This window comes from Gopherus evgoodei, chromosome 11 (genome assembly GCF_007399415.2).
Source record: "Gopherus evgoodei ecotype Sinaloan lineage chromosome 11, rGopEvg1_v1.p, whole genome shotgun sequence".
In the NCBI taxonomy this organism is placed as follows: domain Eukaryota; kingdom Metazoa; phylum Chordata; order Testudines; family Testudinidae; genus Gopherus; species Gopherus evgoodei.
The window spans coordinates 37841885-37865918 of record NC_044332.1 but is presented as its reverse complement, the minus strand read 5'-3'; the positions used below and the strand labels follow the sequence as shown (position 1 = coordinate 37865918).

Here is a 24034-nt window from a genome sequence, read left to right as displayed (position 1 = left end):
AATGTTTTGCAGCTTTTCAAACAAATAAGCTCGCTTCGATTTAAATAACATTTATTTTACATGACCAAACACAATAAATAACGTAATATACAAAGCTTTATAATTATTGCACATTTGTAAAATATTTTACAGTGAGTTCATACAGCCAGCAATGTTTAAAGCACAAAGACTTTATTTACAGAGTCATACAATAACCAGGTCCAAGGGACCTAACATAAAACGAATTTATGTTAATTTTACCAACCAGCATCCTTATCGATCATTTGATAGACATCTGTCTATCTATCCGTATTTTGGAAAAATGTGAACATTTATTGCCAAAATATTCGTACATACCATCCAATACGTGTGATCATAACAGATGAATCAACGATCGAAAAGGTAAAGCTGGTAATAGAGTGCCATGTTTTGGTCTATTTTATTTAGCTTTAAATTATATATTAATAAAAAATTTAAATGTAAACTCAGTGAACAACGGCTGGTATAATCACTTTTTTTTTACATAAGTAGTCTTGCTATTTATTTTACAAAATCGTATTAGGTATTTCCTATTTTAGTTTAAAGTCCTCTATGCATTAAATGAACACATCTCGTCAGGAATCCACCCCAGGAGTCTTGGGATTTTTCCTCCCCTACTCTCCCTCCCGCTGAAGAAATCTGTTCCATCTGACAAAAATCTACTATTTATGTTCACTGAACAAAATAGGATAGCCTTCGAAATAATTTCCTGAAAGTCCATTATTGGTATATGAAAAAAATCCAGTGTCTTAAAAATAGAAGTATTTCAGGACACTTATTTGAAATATATGGGGGAGAGAGAGAGAGAGAGAGACAGAGAGAGAGAGAGAGAGAGTGTGTGTGTGTGTGTGTGTGTGTGTGTGTGTGTGTGTGTGTGTGTGTGTGTGTGTGTGTGTGTGTGTGTGTGTGTGTGTGTGTGTGTGTGTGTGTACACACGGGGCCTAAACAAGCAATAGCAAGTTAGATGAAGGCTTCAACTCTTCAGAAAAATCTCGTTATGTGACGAGTGAAGTGGCTCTGTAGGGAGTATTATGGAAATATCTGGGTTTGATTTAATGAGGCTCTTCACATTGGTGGAATATCAACTTAACAGAGAAAAGTCTACCCGGGGCGCCCAAGTTACCAAAATGAAAATTGGCAATTGAGATGATAAGAACGTGGCTTTCTTGTGCGAAATCACTTCAGGTAACAGATATAACATTAAATAACATACATTCTATGTACCAAGAACAATGTTTTATGTACCAAGGCTCTTATCTGTCTCTTCTAATGACTTCCCTTAGCGGGTTGTTAGTACTTGACAGCAGGTCTCTGCGCGGGGAACTTTTTTCCAATTCCACATTCAAAGGAGGTCCATCAGAGAACATGATTGGCAATTTTCGTCATAATCTGCACATTATTAGCATCAGAATTGACATGGCAGTAACACTGGTGGGTTTTGATATGCCTTTCTTCAAGTTCAAGGAAGTCCCTCCAGTAGCAGTGGCTTGGTACGGCAGGTCTCAGTTATCCAGTGGTGGCTTTTCAGAAGCAAAGGAGTGACAGACATGTGTGGGAAATAAATCCAAGAGCCGTTTTACGAAAGAAAAGAAACAGAAAAACATTAAACTGAGAGGAGTACCTAAGGTCAATGCTTCAGGACAGCATCCTATACCTAGAGAGATTCAAGTATTTCCCAGATCGGGTGGATTATGGTAGTTGGAAAGCGTGAGTTTAAAACTGCCTCTCCGATTCCTATAGAGCATCCTGTCAATCTCACACTTCCCCTCCCTTTGCCGACCCATCCACAGCAGCCTCATTAGCTACAGCTCTTTTCTGCACATAACATACGCGAGGCATTTCCAATTGATTCGAACTAAAACGAAATCAGAATAACACAGAAACACTTTTCTGTTGACACCCTCCCGCCACCCCCCTTTCTGTCCCAATTCCAGACGGATGTGGCTGCAGGCTTCACTCAGTCCCTAGGCCAAATTCCCCTTGCACAGGGGGTGAGGTTTGGCTCAGGACCGACTGAGGGCGGTGGGGCTTGGGCCCAGCAGGGAGAACAGAAGCTTTGCCCCCAGTAACACGGGTGCAATTCTCCCGGAGGGTGGCGCCCCGGGCAGCCTTTGGCCGCTGCGCTGCGCTGTCCTGCAAACCCCGCCCCTGGGGCCTGCGGGCATCCCGCGCCTCGAGCTGGGCCCGGGAGGGTGCGGGAGGAGTGCAGGGAAATGTCAGTCTGGGTCCCAGCCCCCTCCCCCGGCTCGTGTCTCCTCCAAAGGGGGGAGCGGGGCGAACGATACAAAAATAGAAGGAACTTTTCCAGAGCCCGGCTGTGGTCCCCCCTCCCCCGCCCCTTGCAAAGGGGTCGCCCCCGGCTGCGGGCGGGGTAGTTATCTGGTGAGCGGCGCCTCCTCCCGCTGGTCCGGGGAGGCGCCCGCGGTTTTGCTCAGCACGGCCGCCGAGTAGGGCAGGAAGCCGCTCTCCGCCCGCTGCGAGGCCGCGGTGCAGGGGAAATCCGAGCCGGAGCCGCGCGAGCCCAACGCCGCGGCCGCCGCCGCCGTCTGGCTGCTGTGACAGCTGAGGCAGGAGCAGGCCGTGGAGCCGGCCGAGGGCGCCGAGGAAGCCGCGGCCGCTGCGGCCGCCGCCGCCACCGCCGCGCTGCTGTTGAGCCCGGCCGCGGCGGCAGGGGCCTGGTAGAGGCCCGGGTGGCGGAAGCCGCAGAGCAGCTCCGGCCTGGAGTAGGGGTGCGAGAGGGCGCGGAAGGTGTCCAGCGGCCGGATGGAGGTGGCGAAGGGCGAGGCGGCCGCTCCGGAGGCGGCTGCAGCCGCCGCGGCCGCCGTCACCCCCACGTGGGGATAGTAGTGCAGCGGCACGTGCGAGTGGAAGGGGTAGGGCAGGCTCCCCGTGGCCGCCGCGTGAGTCATCATGTAGGTGTAGAAGCTGGGGTCAGCCGGGTGGGGCCAGGACATGGCCAGGCGCTGCCGCTTGTCCTTCATCCGTCGGTTCTGGAACCACACCTGCGGGAGGGGAGACACAAAACACGGGCCTGCCTTAGAAAGCAGCGCGGCAGCGGCTTCCGACACAAACCAAGCCCTGCTCCGGCAGCAGGACCTCAGGAGCAGGGCACGGCTGTGCAGGGCGCGCTGCCCTCTCAGTACCCGCCCCCGCTTGCTTAGCCTGGCTGTGATTTATTTATTAATTATTCCCCTGGTTTACCACCTAAAAACCTTCCTCCGCTGACATCAGAGACGGTTACGGCTGTCAGGAATTAAAAATGAAAGTGGTTCCTTTGAAGGAACCCAGCTGCTTTTATTGGGAAGCTTTTCTGATTGCTTTTTGTTAATTGCACGGTGTTTGCACTCGGCAAAATATTGTTTGTGTTTTGTTTTTAAAAGCAGCCATGCAAATAAAATTCCGATTTGCAAACGCTGCAGCCTTGCTTCTGCCCTATAACAATGGGCATTTGCATCTGCCTTCCGCTTTAGCATCCTTGCTTTATATTTTTTCTAAAGCTACTTTCAGGAAATGAATATTCCAAAAATACAGATCTTTCTGAAGCATGAAGGAGAGCGTCTAGCATTCGCCCTCTGTAACGGAGCAGTTTGTTTTCTCGTCTCAAGCTTTTTAGTTCTTCACTGCCTCTCTTTAATGTCCTATAATTAACCAAATTATTTAAAATAATCCAGCGAAAAGAGATTTCACCCGAATAAATCGCTGAAATGCTTTGTGCCAGTCAGATTCTAAATCATTTTAAATAATACAGCATTTGTGTTTCAAGTGCTTTTGTTCGAAATGGGAGAAATAGAATTTTATTATAGTGACGTCTCCAATTTCTCTGCTTCATTTTTTAAAAATATCATCGTTTGTTTCCTTTTTAACGTGCAAATGCAATACAAATTGACAAAGAAAATTAAAAGGCAAATAAAAAAAGTTTCAACTCAGAGAAACAAACAAACCCAACAGGAAAGACAAGACCGGATGTTCTTTAACCAAAAGTCACAGATAAAAATAGCTAAGGAACCAGGTGGGAATTATGCAATACTGTTTATTTTTATGTTCTATTGTTATGTTATTATTGGATTCACTCTTTTGCCATAAAGGAGGAGGGCATAAGCCACTGCATTTTCCTGTCAGTAAGAAGCATCTGTTTAGCCGGGAATTGGGCTCGATCTCATATTTTAAGCTCCCAGACAGCACAAAAGCACCAAAATCCACATCGAGTGTACTAGCCCCGCGTTTGTAGTGCTTCAGCTGAGATACCTTGATTGTGGTCTCAGGGAGGTTGAGCGCTGCGGCCAGTTCGCACCTCCTGGGCCGAGACACATAGTTCTCCCTGTAGAATTCCTTCTCTAGCCTGGCTATCTGCTCCCTGGTGAAGGCGGTGCGGTACCTTCTCACCTGGTCAGCCCCGGAGCCTGAGCTGCCCAGTGCGTTGCTGCTGTGCAGGCTGGTTAAACTCGAACCTGAGGACGAGGTGGTGGTAGTAGGAGCTGAGCTGCTTTCTGAATAGCCTGGCAAATAAGCAAGCAAATTGTGAAATAAAGATTTGTTCCTCCAGATGTGTTTATGTGTATTAAATAAAGCAGGAGGTAACGTTACCAGTCTAGCTGTGAACTCTGATAATTAATGCTAGCTGTCATTGTTACAAATTGCTGCTGTTAATAGAATCAATAAAGTTTTTTTAAATCACTTCATAACGAAATTATTCTAAATAAATTAGGCATTTTAGTAATTATAGAATTCTAGCTTCTGCAGCAAATTAGCCAAGTAAGAGTACATATGCAGAGCACAATTTTAGAGATGTGGTACGGCTCTCATACTGCGATGATCTGATAACTCTAATCTGTGAATCAGGTTTAACAGCTGCATGAACGTTTCTTATTTTCGTTTGAGAGGCACAAAATAAGTGCAGCCATAAACAAAGATATGTCTTGCATTATGGTGTAGATTGTTTTTCTTTTGACACATTTGACAAAATACATCTACTATTGCCCCAAATAAATCCATTGATTATTCTCTTATTACACTCCCCAATGAAAATAATTCACCAAATTTATTTCAAACCTGGTACGGTGGAGGGATTTTAATAGTTAGCGTTATCAGAGATTGAAAGTGAACCATGGCCAATTATTATTAGTGTGAATACACAATGACACATTTTATAGGTGCAAAGAAAAATACACACATATACATAGATACATAGTTTCTACGTATCTATATACTCAATTCACTCCATGTATGTATATTTGTATAGATGGAGAAATACAGACAGATCTACAGAACAAGAGAAACTATATAAATATGCATATATAGTTATAGATATGGGAGAAAGAGAGCGATTTCCGTGAATATATAGAGACACTTTGCTATGTAAACACTGTTTAGTGTATCTTGTGTATCGTAATAACACATTAATAATAATTGTGTACGGTTTTAGCAGCGGTTTTACTATAGAGAGAGCACTATTTCCATAGGCTAACAAGTTTAATCAAATAACAGTACCGTTTAGATCGAAAGGATCAAATAATATTTACCTTTGTTATTGTTTTCCTTCAGCTGGGAGGAACTCAGGCTAGTTGGGGAACGGAGTGCTGAGCAGCCCACCTCCACATCACTGTTCATATCTGCCTCTTGAGCAACTTCTGAATAATGGCTAATTTTCTTCCTGCTTTCCGACGGCGCAATTTCTGAGGAGACGTTGCTTTCACTGTTCTGGTGTTGAAGATTGAATAAAGTGTCTATTTCAAATTTGCCTTTGGCAGGGATGTCCCCTATAGTGCTATGCAGAGAGGCGGAAGTTAGTCTAGGGCTGAGGCGACCAGTGTGTTGAGAATTTTCAAGGGCCTCCAGCACTGCATTTCCAGCTGAGTCTGACAAATTCGAGAGCCTTTTGCCAGCTGTAGGGCTGTGCAGCCCTCTTTCCATCAGAATCATCTCCTTTCTTATTCTTTCCATCATCTCAGCTTTATCAAAAATGTCAAAGTTGCAGGGTTGGTCCTGTACTAATGATGAGCTGCAGCAGGGGCTAATTCACATTCAGCCCGGCGAGTGTCTCTAAATATTATTATCTCTTTTTGAGGGAGGCGTAAAAATTGTGGGATGCCAAAGCGAGGGAATGACTGGTCAAAATGACCCATACATCCTTTCTAGCCCGAAATGTCATTCATCAAAAAGTAGTGCTCGTCATTAAGGTAGGAATGACGCTGTTCGAATAATCATTTATTGTAACAGGTTTATAAGCAAATAAACACAAGCTTCTGTCAGTGGATAATGAAGGCGGCTTCTGAGCAGACAAATATATCCAGGTAGAAAGAAAGAAAGAAAGAAAGAAAGACAAGAAGTGAAGAGTAAAGCTCTTGTCCTTCGCGTGATCAGATCTTGCTTGAATTGCTCTGGGGTTTGGCCTCTGGGGTGAAATTGACAGTCTGATTAATAAAATGAGCTGTGCAACATTTCCCCCTTCATTTAGGTGCATCATTATGCTCTGATTTTTGTTTTGTTGCCTTTTAGGTCCTAATGATGCAGCTTCTTTCTCATTTGTCCTCGGACAGAACTACATGCTAAATACTAGATAATGCTTTAAGAGCGGATTTTAGAACGCAACTAAAGGAAATGTTGGAAGAGGACCTGCGGACTGAGACTGCCCTTCCACTGTATTTTATTTCCTTTTCTTTTTCAGTTAAGAATGCACTCTTACTTTTATTTAAGAATTTTACTAGCACACACCCAAACCATCCCCGTACACACAAACCTTATACTGAGACTTTTAAAAACTATTGCTGCTGGTACATAGCAGTTTAAGTGCATCTACCACAGCAGCCTGCACATGGATTTATTGTAATCCTGGGGGGGAGGTTATATATTTTCCTCGCTGCGTCCTTAAATATGGTATCCTTTTTACTTTCTATAATCTTGCTTATTGTCGGAGCTAGTCTACGATTTTTTCCCCTTTTGGGAAAAAAATTCGCTGTTGTGCAATTTGATGGCAAAAATGTCCAACTAACGTTAAATGCATTCATGATTTAAAGCACCTTACTGCCGCACTGTCGTTTCATTCTCTAGACAGGTTTCTTTTTACACCCTCCCCACGAAAAGTGAAGCTTTTAAAAATATATAGATATAGTGACTCGATTTTAGTATTTCAAAGGCATCAGATATTAGTAAAGACATGCTCCTCATCATCATTCTTTCTCCAAGGTTACCTGTGGCTTTAGTTAGCTGAGCTGTCCGTTGTTTTCCGGGTTGATCCGGAGTAAAATGTCTTGTGCTGTAAAGGACACGGGCTAGCAAGCTTAGTAGACCTGACTATCGGAAAAGCTCTCCTCAGTGATAACTTTGGTAGTAATAATGACGCTGATGGCAACCATTTAAACGAAGATGAATCCTTTGTCATTAGCATCTCTGGAGTACTCTTCAAGAGCTACCCAATCTTTACTTTCGGAGAGATTTTTTTCTACCCACATAGTAAAGTTTTAGATCCTGAGTTTCTGAGTTTGATCGGGTATGGAAATATTCCAATGTTTCCTGTGATTACATAGGATTTTTTTATTTTTTTTTGCCAAGAGAATCTCTTCCTCGTAATGTTAAAGTCACATCTCCTAAATTCCTGTGCTCTTGCCTATGATTCATACGTCGAAAACGGGATTCTTGTCGGCTTTTTAAGAATGTATTAAAAGTCTCCCTAAACATTCCATGAAATATTTAGGAAACGGTCTAGGCATTGTTTATAAAAAGCATTCTATTAATGGGAGTTTTGTGGCTCTTTGAAATGTGAATTTTGCTGCAGTTTGTGTCCTATGTTTTACAACCCCAAACCAGACAGAAGTAAATATCTACTTTCACTAACCGTAGGGAGCTTTGAGCAGTGTGCGTAATTTAAACACGAAAAGCCTCTATTGTAATAGAAGGAATGTAAACGTCAACGCCCTATATATTGCCAGCACAATCCAAGCGCACACTTTCTGAAACTACATTTCTCCATAAATAATTTTAAACCCGTAAGAGATGGTCATATATTTGCCTTTCTTATCCCCATATAAGTGGTGACAAAGCGGTATCTTCTGTTTTATCACGAGAGAGCACAATTTCCTACACCGATATTTACTGAAAAGATAAGAGTTGTCTGACAATCTCCATAAGCTGTCCTGTTATTAAAATGTTATAAGGACAGCAGTTCCCTGAGATGAAACAATTCTGAACAGAAGAGTGACGATGACATATTGGGCTCTGTTTGTAGGTAATGTAAACATTGCCTAACTTTAATTCAAAAACTTCTCTATTATTGACTATAGCTGGGTAATCCAGACTGTAACCAAACTTTCCATCGGAAAAGGTACTGGTCTCAGTTAAATACAAACTTATGTTTTATCAGTTGAAATAATCATTATGCAAAATACCCTCCTAAATATAGAGCTGAAAGCCTATTTTGTCCAGATTGAATAGTGCCTTGCCAGTTACAGGAGGGGAAACGGAAGTCTGTGGGTTGCTTTATTGCTGTCGTTTGGCGCCCCCGTCTGTTCACTTAAATACTTAAACTCAGTTAGCATCTTCCCCCCCCCCTTTTTTTGAAGACCACGGCTAGACACCACATCTCCAATACACTTACATCTGAACACTACCAAATCCAGTAGAGTTTTATATTCCAAATATGTTACTGCACTACTAAAAAGAAAATAACTATTTTATGATATATTGCAGGTGAAATAGTCTACAACAAAACTCCCAATGTGAAAAATATGTTTTACACAAGGTCGACTGTGCATTACCTTAATTAATGTTTTGTTACATTGTGCACCTTTTAAATAATACTAATACTTCGGTTTATGAATAACGTGTTTCAAAATGTAGCTACATACAAATTACACGCCATAAATACGGTAATAATCCTCTCTGAAATAAATATTAAGTAACAAAAACGATCAGCACAATACAATTAATCATTCTTCTCAAGAATGGATATCCACTAATAAGCGAATTTTTTGATATTTATATTCTTAGAAAACTAGATGATATATTTTTATAAATGTTTATAGTTTTTTTCTTTTAATAATGAGTTCAGTCTTGAAAACTTTCAACACATATTTAGAGGGTTATATCAACAAGCGAATGTAAAGGAAGTGATATAGACCGATGAAAATAGATGAGTTTTTGCTACCCTCTGTTTACTCAGTTGTTTTTATAAGCTTTAAATAGCTACGTAAGCCCACAGCCAAAGGATTTTATTTTATCTTGAGAATTGTTACTTATGATATCAAATAATATGTTGATCATGTCTGTTAAATCTTCACTGAAAGAGAAATTCATATTAAATCGACTGAAATCTCAATCAGTTTTTAACTAGCTTTAATGTGTTCTTGGGAACACTGGCTAAAATATTTGTTTCTTTTCTTTCTTAACTTTGGGTGTTGAGAGGTAAATTGTAAAACATTATTATTATTGCAGGTAACATACAACGTGTAAATGCACTATTTCAGGTGGGAGCTCGCAAAAAACTTCTGGTTGCATATGTCTATATTGTCCCTCAAATAACCAAAGGCCCGGCGTTGCAGTTGATTTCACCCAGGCATCTATAGGAGGACGCAGGCTCAAGTAGATAGTGATCCATGAGCTTTGCCAATTGTTATGAAAACTGATTGGTGAAAAAGAGAATTTTCATGTGTAGGTGAAATGGTCTGATGAGATCTAATGTTATTGTACAATGTCGCTTTGCCCTTGACTTGAATACTCACAAAATGAAACTAGAGCCTATATTTGCTTTATTTACTTATAGATCTATAGCGAATTATAGGAAGGCTTGTTTTATGAAGAAAAAAACACGCTGAGATTTATTGCACTAAGGCAATTATACCTGAAAGTTTGTGCTAAGACAACAGGTTCACTTTCTGTAGGAATCCTCTTCCCTCCTTTGTAGTATATATATATACATAAACGCAGGTATTTCACTCTTGCAAGCTAGAACGTCCAATTCTATTATATAAGGAAACAATACAGTTCAAACTTACATTATTAATCTGCACTTTGAGCCTTCACAGAAAAACGTGTAGAGCCATCTAGTGATAGAGCTGGGATCCTGCATCGTACGATATAATCGTGGGAAATGCTGAATGGTGCAACTTGAGAGTATGTCTCTCTCTGCTTACACCTCAAACTCTGCAAAAACTGGAAGCCATTTAATATTGGTGCTGAAGACTTACTGCTGGGTACAGCAGCTGCCTGGAGTTTTACTGGAGACATTCATGCTTTCTATGAGCCCATATTCTTCTCATGCATATAAAGATATAATTAAAGTACAAATATCCATACATACACCTACATATATACATATACTTATATTTATTCTACTTCCTAATGAGAGGCGGACAAAGCCAGAATTATTATTTAGGAGGACTCTAGCATAGTTGTCTAATTACTTGTGCTTTTTAAAATATTTCATTGCCATGGTAAATATACAACTTGATTACAACTCAAAGAAAACTTTGAGCACCATATATTTATTTACAAAGTTAATAATATTGTGTCTTTTTGTGCTAGCTTCATGAATGTGACGTATGATGCTAAATTCAGCTGATAACGTTTTTTGTGATGTAAAAGTTATTTCGGTTTAAACCGCACCGTTTTTAGTTCCCTGCAGCTACTTGTATGTTGCATGTATATATGTATGTACATACTTGCATGCATGCCAGCACGGGTTATGATTTTAAATATTGGCTGGGACTTATGAAAGATTTTATACCCGTTTATTGGGGGGGAGGAGGTGGAAACATGTTAAACATTCACGTTTGCTTAAAAGTCTTCTTGGATTTTGTAGAGGCCGCTGCGCAGAGTGATACTTATTAATGTTCTAAAGCTCAGGGGACTGGACTCGGTGACCTCTCAAGGTCCTTTACAGGTTTACATTTCTATGAGCCTATGAAAATGTACCTTTAAAAGTCAATTGTCCTCCTAAATAAAGTTCAGTGCATCCATAAGACAGATCTGGAAAACATTTTAACAAATACCCTTATACCGCAATTAAGCCTTTTCTTTATTGCAATTGTTTCAGTTTCTACTAGGTCTTTTTGTTGAGTTGGAAGAAAAAGAAACAGAGAAAATAAACAATGTTTGTCCACTTAGTCACTAAAAACATCAACTGGTTACAATTAAACAAAGAAATCTAGCTAGGGTTGGAGAAGGTAGTTGTTGAAATATTACTAATCTCCTTATTTTGTATGTGAGCTGTTCAGGCAGAACCCAAAAGTGCAAAGTTCCTTGGTTTGCTAGGTATGGTTTTGTTTTCTGCAGCAAATCATAGCGAGAGACCGTGACTTCAGAAGGGCAATCGAAATGAAGAAAACGATTTAAAATATAGCTAAGAAGAGGACAACGTTACCGAAGCCAGATCACATGACAGCCTGGAAAAGAGGTAAGAGAAGGGGGTGGTGGAAGGATGAGGGTGTGTTTGCTGGGCAGACGGAAAAGAGAGGTGAAAGGGAGTAGCACAGCAATTGCTCAATCCGTATGTTTAATCCGTATGTCTTTAATGTCTTAAAGACAAAGATTTGAGCACTAACTCTAGTAGATTTTTCCGAAGATTTTTGAGGACATGAGATATTTTCAAAATCATAAAATGCCGCATAGTCCTTTATGGGAAGAGCCCAATAACTTTCCTGCAAGATGTGCTTGCAGATATCTAGCTAATTTATTATACTGATGCCCGTATTATTTCTAAATGGAAAATTTAATACAGATATGATGTCAACTATGCACACACATACTATACTCTAGAGAGAAGGAAAATTATTCCGTAACATTCTGGAGCAAATGAAAATATCCATTATTACGATCTACCAACAAGTTTTAAAGTTGTCAGTTGCCATTGCCTTCTAAAACACTTTTTCATAATCAATGAAGTAGATAAGGAATCGTTTTAGAATACTTCATTATCAAAAGTATAATATTACACAGAAGCAAGAATTAATTAGTCTAGATTCTTGTTCTACACCTATGTGTACCACATAGTTAAAGCAACAAATCTTAACACATGTAAACTGGGTGTGTATTTGCAGACATTATAAAGAGACTTTTGACTTATGAGCTCATTATTTTTATTCACATTCATAATATCCTGTTGGCGCAAAGCGTGAGAGTAAGGCAATGCTGTGTTTTTACACACCTCACAAACTGGCATATTACTGAGTTTCAATTATTGATCCCAAACCACGGTTCAGAGACATAGTCTCACTGGGCATGGAATCATAGAAACGCTTATTGAAGCGAAAGTCGTATTTGGTGTCATTTCGCGCTAAGACATAATAACAAATCAATTTGTTTTGATGTAAGAGGGCTAAACAGACAAGAAACGTCATACTTTAAGTTTCTTTTGTTTTAATTAATCACTTTTTTACCTTTTGTGACAGGAAAGATAATTACAATATACATATTGGCTAGAAGAACTACAGTACGAGATAGAAACAGAAAATTGCACATGGCCAATGCAATACACATTTTCGATCTTAATACCTCAGAATATTCTATATTTTAGTTAAGAATCCATGGGAAAGCTGAATTCAGTTAAATAAAGGAATGAGTCTTTACTTGTATCCTTAGGAACCGCTTCCCTAATTAGGAACCATTTTATATCCTGTGAACAAATATTGAGTCGGTTTATAATTGAGCGAAGTACGTAGTCCTGTCTGGTTTATTTATTTGACTTCTTACCTGATTATAAAAAATTAACAGTAATTAAGTGGTTGGAGCTAATGAACACGAACTTGTGTTTGCCAGGCGGTTGTTATTGTGATTATTGGCACCAGTTTGTCATTCCTCACCCCACTTCCAGAAACTGCCAAATATTATTAGACTTGCTACAAAGCTAAAAGACCTGCTAGTACTGCGAAGCGGTTCGCTTTCTCATTCAGCTCACTTAAGCCAGTGTTACTAAAGAGAGATCACAGGTTTTTTATATAAAATATCCCAACGGGCTTGTGATCCTTGGTTGCTATCATCAATGCAAATTGCATTTCAAAACAAAATCATGTCATATATTAATTTCGCCTTCCATAATCTGTACCTTTCTTTGAATCTTCCACTGCGTGTGTGTGTGTGTGTGTGTGTGTGTGTGTGTGTGTGTGTGTGTGTGTGTGTGTGTGTGTGTTTTAAGCATTCAAAACATTTCTATTATCATTTTAAAATCCCTCTTCCTTTTACTTTGGAGAAGCTTCCCTGTAGGAACTTGTTGCATTTTCTGTCCAAGTTTGCGTGTTAAGTGTTTGCAACAAGTAAACTCAGAGCAAGGGCGCCGAAAGGAGCCAATCCAATAAGACTGAAATATGTTTATAGAACTTGCTACATTTTAGGATTTTGCATTACAGCAAGTTCAAAACCGACACAGCACTCGTGTCGATTAGACAATCTAAAGATTTGCTGCAGTCTTGGAAAGTTAATCCTAGAGCCATAATAATAATAAGCAAACACGGCATTTTAACTTGTCAGTTTTACCACTAGATTAACTGACCCTTCAAGAAAAAAGCCACATGTAATGAATCCCAGGTTTAACATCTTGTGCAGTACACAGACAGTGGATTTTAATGGCTATCAGCAATGATATAAGATCTGCCATTTATGTGTGCGTGTGTTTTTGTGTCTGTGATCTTACACACACGCATATATCTATATATGTTTATGTACTATACTTTTCAGAAATAACGTAAACAGCATTGTCATTTATATACCCTGCTAGCGCACATAGTAAGTTGCGTATATATATCTAGTATTCAACTGACAATAATAACAAAACCTTGCAAAGTCTTATATTTCTTAATAAGACAATAGAAAGATACTGCAAACTTCCGTGTAGCAATCATTAATAACTCAAAAATGTCAATACATCTACTTAGGAAAGGAAAGTTTAATTCTAAACTAAATGGTTATTTAAATACATCCCCCTTATGTGCATTTAGCAGTAACAGTTCAATTATTGGAGTAAGATCATTAATTAAAACAATTTGGCTGCTAGTAATTAGCAACTTTCCTTGACTTTGAGCCATAATTTAAATAACCATATGACTCGATAATGAAGTAAGATACAAAAACTCAAGTGTGAAGAACTGCAGTAAACACCGAGATATTCTGGACAATGACAATACATTTCCCCTCCGTCCCTTCCTGCGCATTAGATCTACTTCTTTCTCTGGGATCCGTTTGGTCTTGCTTTGTACTGAATAATTAAAGGGTTAACCAATACGGTCAAAAAGTTGGAGCGCTTGTTTGTTTTCTTTCTTTCTTTATTTTAAGCCCTTTGAAGCGATGAAAGCTTTCCGGGAGATGAAAGCGCCGCTGGTGCGGCAGAAAAGGGGGTCATAAAACCCCCTTTCCCACTAGCGTAATCAGCGCGTTTCGGAGTAAACGCCCGTGGATCCGCACTGTAAAATATGAATAAGTGAGGCAAGGGGATACGCCGGTCCTGGGCAGGGGCTGAGAGCTCAGAACTCGTTCAGACGCCTGGAGGATCACATGCTCCTCGGCAGCCTATGAGGCGCCCCCGGACTCCAGCAAACTAATCTGGAGCAGGCCGCCCCCACCCTCTTTCCCCCTCCCAACCTGAAGTTAGTTTTTATAAACGTACCACAATGATCTAACCTGTTGGAGGCAAAAACAATGTGCACCGTGCCTAGCCCGGGACCAAGCCGCAGCCAGGGATGTGCAAGGCCATGAGCAAAGCCGCGAGATGGAAGGATTAAGAGGAGACGGGGGAGGCGGCGCCTCCAGCCAGTGCCGCAATTTTCTCTCGTCGCCCGTGTTCGGGGCGGCTCACTCGGGCCGCTCGGCGGCCGCCCAGGGGTTCGCGTACGCAGGGGGCCCGGAGCGCTCGGGGTCCGCGGCCCGCTCCGATCCGCCCTCCAAAGAGTGCCCAGGCTCCGCCGCTCCGCCGGCAGGCCCGGCGCTGGGCTACGGCTATCACTTTGGCAATGGATATTACAGCTGTCGGATGTCCCACGGGGTCGGGATTCAGCAGAACGCCCTGAAGTCTTCCCCCCATGCCTCCATTGGCGGCTTTCCCGTGGAAAAGTATATGGACGTCTCCAGTTTGGCCAGCACAAGCGTCCCCGCCAATGAAGTCTCCTCCCGGGCCAAGGAAGTGTCCTTTTACCAGGGCTATACCAACCCTTACCAACACGTTCCTGGGTACATAGACATGGTCTCCACGTTCGGCTCTGGGGAGCCGAGGCACGAAACATACATCTCAATGGAGGGCTATCAGTCTTGGACTCTGGCTAATGGCTGGAACAGTCAGGTTTACTGTTCTAAAGACCAGGCCCAGAGCTCACATTTTTGGAAATCGTCCTTTCCAGGTACGCGAGGGAGAGCTTTGGTCTGAGTTTAATTTCCACCCTGTGTTACACTAGCCGGCCTGGCGACCTGGTTACTCTGCGCACACAGCCACCCGGGGTAGGGGAAAATGTTTGTTAAGAATATCACACTGTGTTTCCACCCTGTGTGGTAGATCCCAGAGCCCTGGAACTTAGCATGCCCAACTGTCCTAGCCTTATGGCTAGTTTTAATTTGTTCTGATGATTGGACTTTTATTCACTTTTGCCTTTGATATTTTGGGAAGCTGTGCAAATTGATGTCTCGAATGCTTGGGATTATCTGTTATTCAGGCTAGCACTTAAGACTCACCCAGAGTAGTTAAGAAACTGCATGCGGGGAGTGTGCACATGCACAAAACCACTTGCAGACAGACACAGGGAAGCACACACTAAGCAAAGTTCTCTGTGTACTTTACATACATGTAACTAAACTCAACCCCCCCCCCCCGCAAATGCACTGCGAAACTTTGCAGGCTCGCTACCATGCAGGCTTGGAAAGCGATGACAGACCATCAAGATTTTCGTGATTTAATAGCGTGCAAATAATGTGGATGTGTAAATAATAATAAGCTGTAAACAACCTAACGTTTTTTTATTTTCCCATGAAAACCAGTGCCCAGCAAGTATCAGTTAAGATTTAAACGCCTGTCATGCAATTCTAATTTTTCGCATAATGTCTTTTACAATAGGGGACGTTGCACTAAACCAACCAGATATGTGTGTCTACAGACGTGGAAGAAAGAAGCGAGTGCCATATACCAAACTGCAACTTAAAGAACTCGAGAATGAATATGCCATTAACAAGTTCATTAACAAGGACAAGAGGCGAAGGATTTCCGCAGCCACAAACCTGTCTGAGAGACAAGTTACCATTTGGTTTCAGAATAGAAGGGTGAAGGATAAGAAAATAGTCTCAAAGCTGAAGGACAATGTATCTTGATCTATTGGTTGTGGACAGTGACGGAAATATAAATACAATTTACGATCAGCTAAAGACTTTTGGAAAGACTTGAAAATATATTTAATATTTTCCCCCCTTCCTTCGGCGGCGAGATTTTGTGATTTGCTTTTAATTAATGTCAGCATTTTTCTCTGATCCGTGGAGAATGCTGCCAAAACTTGACTTTGTAGTTCTGTTTCTCTCTTCTTTTTAGTGTATTTTAATATCTTCTGTTCCTCCCTCGAGGCCAGTATAAAAGACTTTAAGTATGTTGATCAGTTACAATTATAATTTTCTTAAATATTTATCTTTTTTTTTCTGTAAAATTGTCTCCGAACAGCCAGGTGCCACGACTGTCAGTTGTGATTTGGTATCATAAATTTCACAACGATGCAGAATTCCTTTTAAAAGAATAATAATTCATGTAATGTAATTGGGGATTAAGAAATAATTACAACACTGTTCTCAGTCTAAAGTAAAGTGAGCCCACCAGTATATAGATTGAGTGGTTGTTAAGGTGAAAATAGCTACTTTCATGTAGCTGGGAGATGATTATTATTTTTTCAGAAAATAATGTTATTTGGAGCCAGATTGGAACTAGAAAAACATATTTAACTTCAGCTGTTTCCATGACTGTCTGTATTCCACATATTTTGGGGGATTTTACTTTGTCATTTGTAGATTAATGATTTCATACGCCCTAATTTAAAGAATAATAAAATATTCTGTGCAGATGCATTTATTCGAATGCATCACACACAGTTACTTCAAACAATACAGTTTTTATAGGGTTATAATTTGCTCTTCATTAGTAAAGATAGTCCGAAACAGATAAATTTTATCAGTTTATAGCTAGCTAGTAGCTGCATACTAGGAACACACAGTTAAACTGAACTCCAGTGTTTAACCATATTGCATATAGAGGACATGCTGTATAAAGGTGTGTATAAACGTATGTGTATTTTTATATAATGTATTGGATGCCCTATTATCCTGTTTGTCTGAACAGGCACAAGACTCTCCACCTTCACCCTATCATGTGGTTTGAAAAAGTCTTGTTACAGAAGTGAAGCTTGCTGATATCTTTAAGTTACAAAAATACACGGGTGTTCATGAAAGAAGCAATACATGATGATTTTCGAAAGATGCCCTAATTTATTTAGATCAGAGAGGCTGGAGGTTGTGTTTTAGTTTTGTTTGAATCTTAATGTGCTGTTATGATACCCATGCAGTGATTTTGATCATACGAGTGAGTTTACTGCTAGGAGAGAAAAGAGAAAATCTCTCCATTTATGTCTCTTGTAATGATTAAACTATGTTGTGTTCCAAATTATTAGTATTTATTATAATAGCCTATTGCTCTAAACACGTTGATACGTAACGTGTGTGGGTAAGACATACACTAAGTCTCTTTCTATCAAACGATATTGTTTCCGTTCTTGTTTTAAGGTCTGCTTTTCCTTGGAATTGTGTTGGAAATGGGGGCTCAACTACAAAGCCGTGAATAAGTTTGTCAAGAGCTCCTTAAAACATCTTCAATAAAAACGATTTCCTTTCAATAGAACAACAGTTGAAGAAAATCGCATTTATTTTTACAGCATGGCGTTTTGCAGGCTGCATTATGGAAAGGCCACTTTTATGGCTTGATTGTTTTGTTTTTTTTAAAGCAAGTCAGATATCTAAGGACAGGCTACATTAAAAAGTCGAGAATACATCCCAAAGACGGGTCTCTTTGCTATACCAGATCTTTGTATGATGAGTAAAAGATACTTTCTGCCTACAGTTTGCTATATGAAACATAACTGTGGCTTTCCAGCAACTTCAGCTCCGCTGTGATATTTCGTCTGCGCAAGAAATGCAGCTTCTTTGAGCAGCTTTGCCGCGTTTTAAATGTTCCATTTTAGAATATTCGTTGCGTTCTTGGGCCCGAATCTGCATTCATACACCAACAAGCCTCCCTGATGCAGCTGATTTGGCAGAGTGTGGAATTCAGAATGCGGCCCAGACTTTTTGTCAGCCCATTCATTTAACAAAATGACCTGTACAGCGAAGTGTTAGGCTCACACGGTACCCTTACGCTTATTTCCACCCTCGCCCCTACCTTCCTTTTTAACTTGGAAAAAAATCTCCCTCCGCTGGAAAGCTAGGTTCCAAATTGGATTTTCTTTCCCTGGGAAGAAGAGACTTTTGGGGAATATAAAATCTCTAACTAGAAGGAAGTGGGAGGTAGAGTAAATGTCCAAAAAAGTGTTGACCCTTCTCTGATCATCAGTACTGCCTTTGTTTAGAACTTTAAAAATCCCTTTTCTCTATATATGTTAAAGTCAGTCTGTCTGTTAGAACCTTTTCATCCTATTTTAAAAATACTTTAAAACTAAGAAATACTCCTTCGTTAGATTTTTTTATTACTAACATTTAGTTTTCTTTTTGCCCAGAACTCTCTCGTATTCTATTATATTATGTTTTGATGGAAGGTTAGCCTTTACTCTCCGTTTGTATCAGACTACTGAGATGCAGATTTAGGAAGATTACAACTCCACTTTACATGCAAATTATATATTAGAATGAAATCTGAACGCGCTACTAACTCAATCATACGTGAGGAGTTTGCTTTTAATTTTTGTCCCATGGAACCTAATGTGCAGAAATAGAGAGAAAAACGCAACTATAGTCAGAAAGGCGAGGGCTTCCTTTTTGCCTCATCATCTGCATTTCGAAGCATTATTTAAAAATGATAGTCTGTAGATACACAGGTAAAGAGCACGGAAGTGATATGGAAGAAATTAAAGAATGCTTCGGTAGAAAATATGGATAGCTGCGTTGGTGCTAGAGGCAACGTTTACATCACAGGCTGTTGGGATCTGTACAGTTGTTTGGAATATCAGATGAATTATAATATACCCAGCCACTGTATGTGCAGTGTACATTTCATATCACTGCCTGCTCCTTACTAAGATACCTTATGTCCCCACAGTTTATGTATAGTAATTTATTTTAGACTAATGAAACGTAGCATAATCATCATGATTCTGCTACTATATATGATTAATGTACTTACTAATTGTGAGAAATAAAAGTGTGAAAGAAAGTTCTATTTCACACTATTCATGAGTACATTGATTATATATATTAGCAGAATTATGGTGGTGACAATATATTTATTATATAATGTATGTACAGTTTTATTTCACACAGTTAATGAATACATTAATAAATTGAATTGAAATATGCCATGGCTACTTTGCTGCCCTGGATTTACCATTGATCTTGACTTCTATAGTTGTGCTGTGGAGTGAGCGCGGATGTATAGGACAATCCTGCCATCTCCTGGACAATCTCTGGCATAGACTGGGAAAGCACTTCACTCCCATTCCAGGTGCTGCATTTACACAGTACATATGACAACTCAATACTATTAATTTACACTGCCAACGTTCATATTCAAATGGAAAGACTATGCCTCTAAAATTAAAGGGGTTGAAAGCGTAATCAGGCCTAGCAGTCACACTACTTTTGGTCCAACACTTACCCAAAAGCGCTTAAGAGTAAAGGTCTCGATCTAGCTCTATAATGAACCATTACATTTCTTGAACAAATAAGCATATAGAGATATGCAAGTTTTATTAAAGAATATGATTGAACAAATGATGCCTGTGTTTACATCTGAAGATATCCTCTCCAACAAGACTTCTAATCACTGCTATATTCACCCCACCACGGGCAAAAACTTCGAACAAAGATTACTTTACGAGATATTTTGTCATGTTTGGGCAGACTTAAATATAACCATTATTTTCTGCAGCTACAAATACCTCTGCTGTATGATCTTGTTGCTAGGATTTTTCTTTCCATGTTTATTTTATTATTAAATTACAATTATAGATTAGTTTAAGGTTAATGGAAAAGCCCTGGTTTCTCTAACACCATAAAAACTAGTTTGAAGTGTCACCTTTCTTTCCGGTAACAGAGCTCACATCTATTCTTGTTTTTTTATTGGGAAAAAAACATACTCTTTTGAACACAAAATGCCCATTCCTTTCTTCTGAGAGGCCAAACGCAATTACGGCTTTCTTTATGAAACGCTAGTGCAGAAGAAAAGTAAACTTTTCCCAACTATTTTCCAGCATATTGAGAAAGGAAAACAAATAAGTTAATAAGAGAGACTCAATTGGTAGACATAACTCAAACAATAAAAATTAAGGGCAGTGGTCAGTAATATCCTCCAGCACTGCTTGTGTGGTCTTGTGTGGTCTGGGGGATAATCTGGAGAGTAATCATTTAAAGATTTTCTTCCAGGGCAATGAAATTACTGTATAATTTACTCAAAATTCCCATTAAACAGAAAGATGAATTTTATTAGGAAAATGTCAAGACTGCCAGTGCCTCTGACCTCCTCATAGAAATAAAGCCAAGATTAAAACTATAATTAACAAGACAATAACATGGAAAATTAACCTTTAGTGTTAACCATATTTGATATTTTAATCGAGCTAATGTAAAGCGATGAAGGCAGTGCTTTATGTTTCTGTCTGAAGCTGGGTTAAGTCTGTTGTGGGGACATTCCGTTTATGGAGCAGCGTGTATGTATATACTGTGTGAAATGTATTAAATGGATGGACGCTGAAAATTTTATTCAGAAGTAGACTTTATATTCCGAAAACCTGCTCTGAACACGGCTGACTGATGAAGAGTGATCTCAAAAACATCCAGGATCATCTGAAGCTTTTTCCTCTGAAAACTTGCCCCATATCACCCCCTTTTCCCCATATTTCCATATGTTTTAGCAAATGGGTTCCAGCTCCCCAACGCTCTCAAAGCTCCACAACTCATTCGTTCCCCCTTTGCCAAAGCCATGCGATACGAAGTGTGGACGCTCACTAATGTCTTTTTTAACGTAGTTGTTATGCAAAAAGCAGGGAGGGGAATTTTTGAAATCATGTTTGACCCTGAAAAACTCCCAATGCCAAGGGCTGACCTCCTAATGGCGAAAAAATAAATGCCGTGGAAATTATGTCATATCAGTCAGGCAATTTAAAACTCTCGGCGACCCCTCTAATTATTGCTGTGGCTTATTGCTCCTCCGATTAAAGGTGTTTTCTCGCAGTTTCCGAACTAATTCTTAGCTTCTTCCCTCGCCAGTCCTTATTATTAAGCCTGATTTGCGAAAATGAAAATAAATCAATAAAAACTGTACTTTGGGCGCGTTGTTCTAAAATGTATTACACCTTATATAAATATGTTCTTTGGACTTTTTGTGTGTGTATTACTTTGCGGTGTTAAAAATAAAGTATCCTTGATAAGAACTGTGTTGGGAGAAAGAGTGGAACACGTCTGATTTTTAAAATGTAAATTACTAAACGTCCTGTGAAGAACACAGACCTTCAATGGTTACACTTTCCCCCCTATGGGCGATAATGCAAGTAAAAACGTGTAAATCTGAAAGGGGCATAAATCCACAACTAGAGTCATATCCGGTCATTATCATAATAATACCAACAATAGCAGATCATCAACGAAGATTTTAATTTCAAGCATGTATATATGCATGTATACAATGAGGTTTGCAATAACAATATATGTACATATGCATATGCAGGTATAGCAAATAGCTTCACACCTTTACAATCAATGAGAAATAAAGTGTAATAATCATAATGATCGTGTCAAGTGGGCATAAGGAGAAATCACAGTTCTCCGGATTCTAGCTAACGTGCCCCATCTAAAGCTTTTCAAATGTTCGTTTTCTTCTGTTTTCCCTGTTGTAAAGCAGAGTTCCACTCCCACTCCACTCATTTTTATAGGAGTGGGGACAGAGTTTTCTCCTCCCCCTCCAAGTTAGGGTTTTTAATATTTCAAGTATTACTATAATACTTAGAACAAGGGGGCTCAGTGGGTGTAGGCGGTACTGAAATTACCGGCTTTGAAGAACCTGTATGCAAAGTTTCGTCCAATCGTTTTAGGCTTGCCGCTTATTCCCCGTTGTAACTAAATCCTGCTGTAAGAACAGCTGAAGGCCTTTGTTGGAAATGTGTGACCGCGGTCTCTACAGATCTGGCTACGTTGGTTCTCTCTTGAATTTGCAATCGCCGGACTCCTTTTATTTTCCTAATTTGCGGACTAATGGCAGTCAGTTGGCGGCTCTGCCCACCATTTCCTACCCCAGAAGCTCGATCCCCTGGACTTGCTCAAGTTCGTGTACAACTCAGCCTCAGAACCACGCTTTCAGCAGCTCCGCACAGCCTTACCTTACGGGCTCTGTTCCAATCAACATCAATTCCAGCAGCAACAAAGAGTGCCTGGAAGAAAACAATAAATACTACGCCCACGAAGCGAGCTCCAAACAGGAGGAAAGATGCAGGCAACGGCTCTCGTTTGCCAATGACCCAAGTATTACTCATCCAACCAGCTTAAAGCCTGTGAAGTATGACCACTCCAGCCTGCAAAGAGGTTTGCATGGCTCATCGGCTCTTTTTGAAGCGAATTCCTCTCCTTCAAGCCTAAAGGAAGACATCAAGAATTCGGTCAACTTGAACCTGACGGTGCAGTCTGCAGCAGTCCAGTCATGTCTGAGACCTTCAGCGCAGGATGGTATGCCTGAAATAACTCACTTTATCTAGACTAGACCTAGAGAATAACTTTCTGAAAGACCCTTAGAATGATTTTAATTACACGTTTATCCATTTGTGGAGATAATCAGTTAATCTGACAGGACAGCTAGCTCTTGTCATGTCCAGTGTACTTGACAAAAACATACCTTGAGCAAGTTACATTTATGTGTAATGCGGGGTATTGCATGCTCTGTGTATTGCAGACAATTTATCCATTAAATTAACAACATATTTGTTGTAGGTTTGCCTTGGTGTCCCGCCCAGGGGAGGTTAAGAAAGAAACGGAAACCTTACACAAAACAACAAATTGCTGAATTGGAAAACGAGTTTCTCCTCAATGAGTTTATTAACCGACAGAAGAGGAAAGAGCTATCAAACAGACTGAATTTAAGCGATCAACAAGTTAAAATTTGGTTTCAAAACCGACGGATGAAAAAGAAAAGAGTAGTGATGCGGGAGCAGGCGCTTTCTATGTACTAGACAAATATCTTGCCATTCCTGTACTGAACTTGTCTTTTGCAACTCTAGCGTAGAGTATATTCCCGATAAAAACATTATTATTATTAAAGCAAATTCTAGACGTTCTAAGCAAACCTTTGCGGCTCTTGTACATTCGCAAATATTGAATTCTTGGCCAAAACGAAGAAAGTAAACCCCTCAAAAGGCTACACTAAGATCTGTATTATCAGCTCTTATCCTTAATTTCCCTTTATAACAGATTTTCTTCTACTTCTTTCTTTCCTTAGAGGATGAGCCTTACTGAGCTAAGGTCCATTTCTCTGACTGTATGTAAACATAAATTTGCAGAAAAAAATAAAGAAACATTGACTAGTAATGATCTTGGATATTTAAATACTGGCTAGTCCCTTCATATATTAACTTGCCCTACAGTACGAGAATGCACTGTTTGTTTATTTTATGGCTGGGAATAACTTGTTTTCTTTTAATGGAAAAACTTATAACAAATAAACCCTATTTTTAATAATCCATTAACGGAATGGCATAGATCCGAGAACCCAGGGGCATACAGTTTAACTGGGCACGTGACTTGTGCGCAAGTGCATGGCTTAACCTGACTACACGGCTTCATAAGCGCCCAAAGGTTTTCTGCTTCTTGCATGTTGAAAATGATGCAT

General features: G+C 40.0%; 3 protein-coding genes across 3 annotated transcripts; 2 read left to right on the top strand and 1 right to left on the bottom strand.

Moving 5' to 3' along the window:
* Positions 1-2393: 2393 nt before the first annotated feature.
* On the bottom strand, positions 2394-5961 carry EVX2 (even-skipped homeobox 2). Its single transcript, XM_030581087.1, has 3 exons — positions 5538-5961; positions 4264-4514; positions 2394-3020 (listed from the first exon to the last, which is right to left on the bottom strand). Exons 1-3 carry the CDS (start codon positions 5959-5961, stop codon positions 2394-2396), a joined length of 1302 nt encoding a protein of 433 aa, XP_030436947.1.
* Positions 5962-14678: 8717 nt separating this feature from the next.
* Positions 14679-16290, top strand: HOXD13 (homeobox D13). The gene is given in 3 exon segments (XM_030580609.1): positions 14679-14700; positions 14703-15332; positions 16040-16290. Coding segments are annotated over 3 exon segments (903 nt in total).
* A 6026-nt stretch (positions 16291-22316) lies between these two features.
* HOXD12 (homeobox D12) lies at positions 22317-23378 on the top strand. The gene is made up of 2 exons (XM_030580861.1): positions 22317-22878; positions 23140-23378. The coding sequence occupies exons 1-2, from the start codon at positions 22317-22319 to the stop codon at positions 23376-23378; spliced, it is 801 nt and encodes a 266-aa protein (XP_030436721.1).
* Positions 23379-24034: the final 656 nt, after the last annotated feature.

Bases quoted from the DNA above. Each gene is read 5' to 3' on its own strand.
- EVX2 (XM_030581087.1), bottom strand. From the start codon at position 5,961: ATGATGGAAAGAATAAGAAAGGAGATGATTCTGATGGAAAGAGGGCTG. The intron at 4,515-5,537 runs GTAAATATTATT...CTTATTTGCCAG, and splicing joins GAAGGAAAACAATAACAAAG to GCTATTCAGAAAGCAGCTCA. The intron at 3,021-4,263 runs GTATCTCAGCTG...CCCCTCCCGCAG, and splicing joins TCCCTGAGACCACAATCAAG to GTGTGGTTCCAGAACCGACG.
- HOXD12 (XM_030580861.1), top strand. From the start codon at position 22,317: ATGTGTGACCGCGGTCTCTACAGATCTGGCTACGTTGGTTCTCTCTTG. The intron at 22,879-23,139 runs GTATGCCTGAAA...TATTTGTTGTAG, and splicing joins GAGACCTTCAGCGCAGGATG to GTTTGCCTTGGTGTCCCGCC.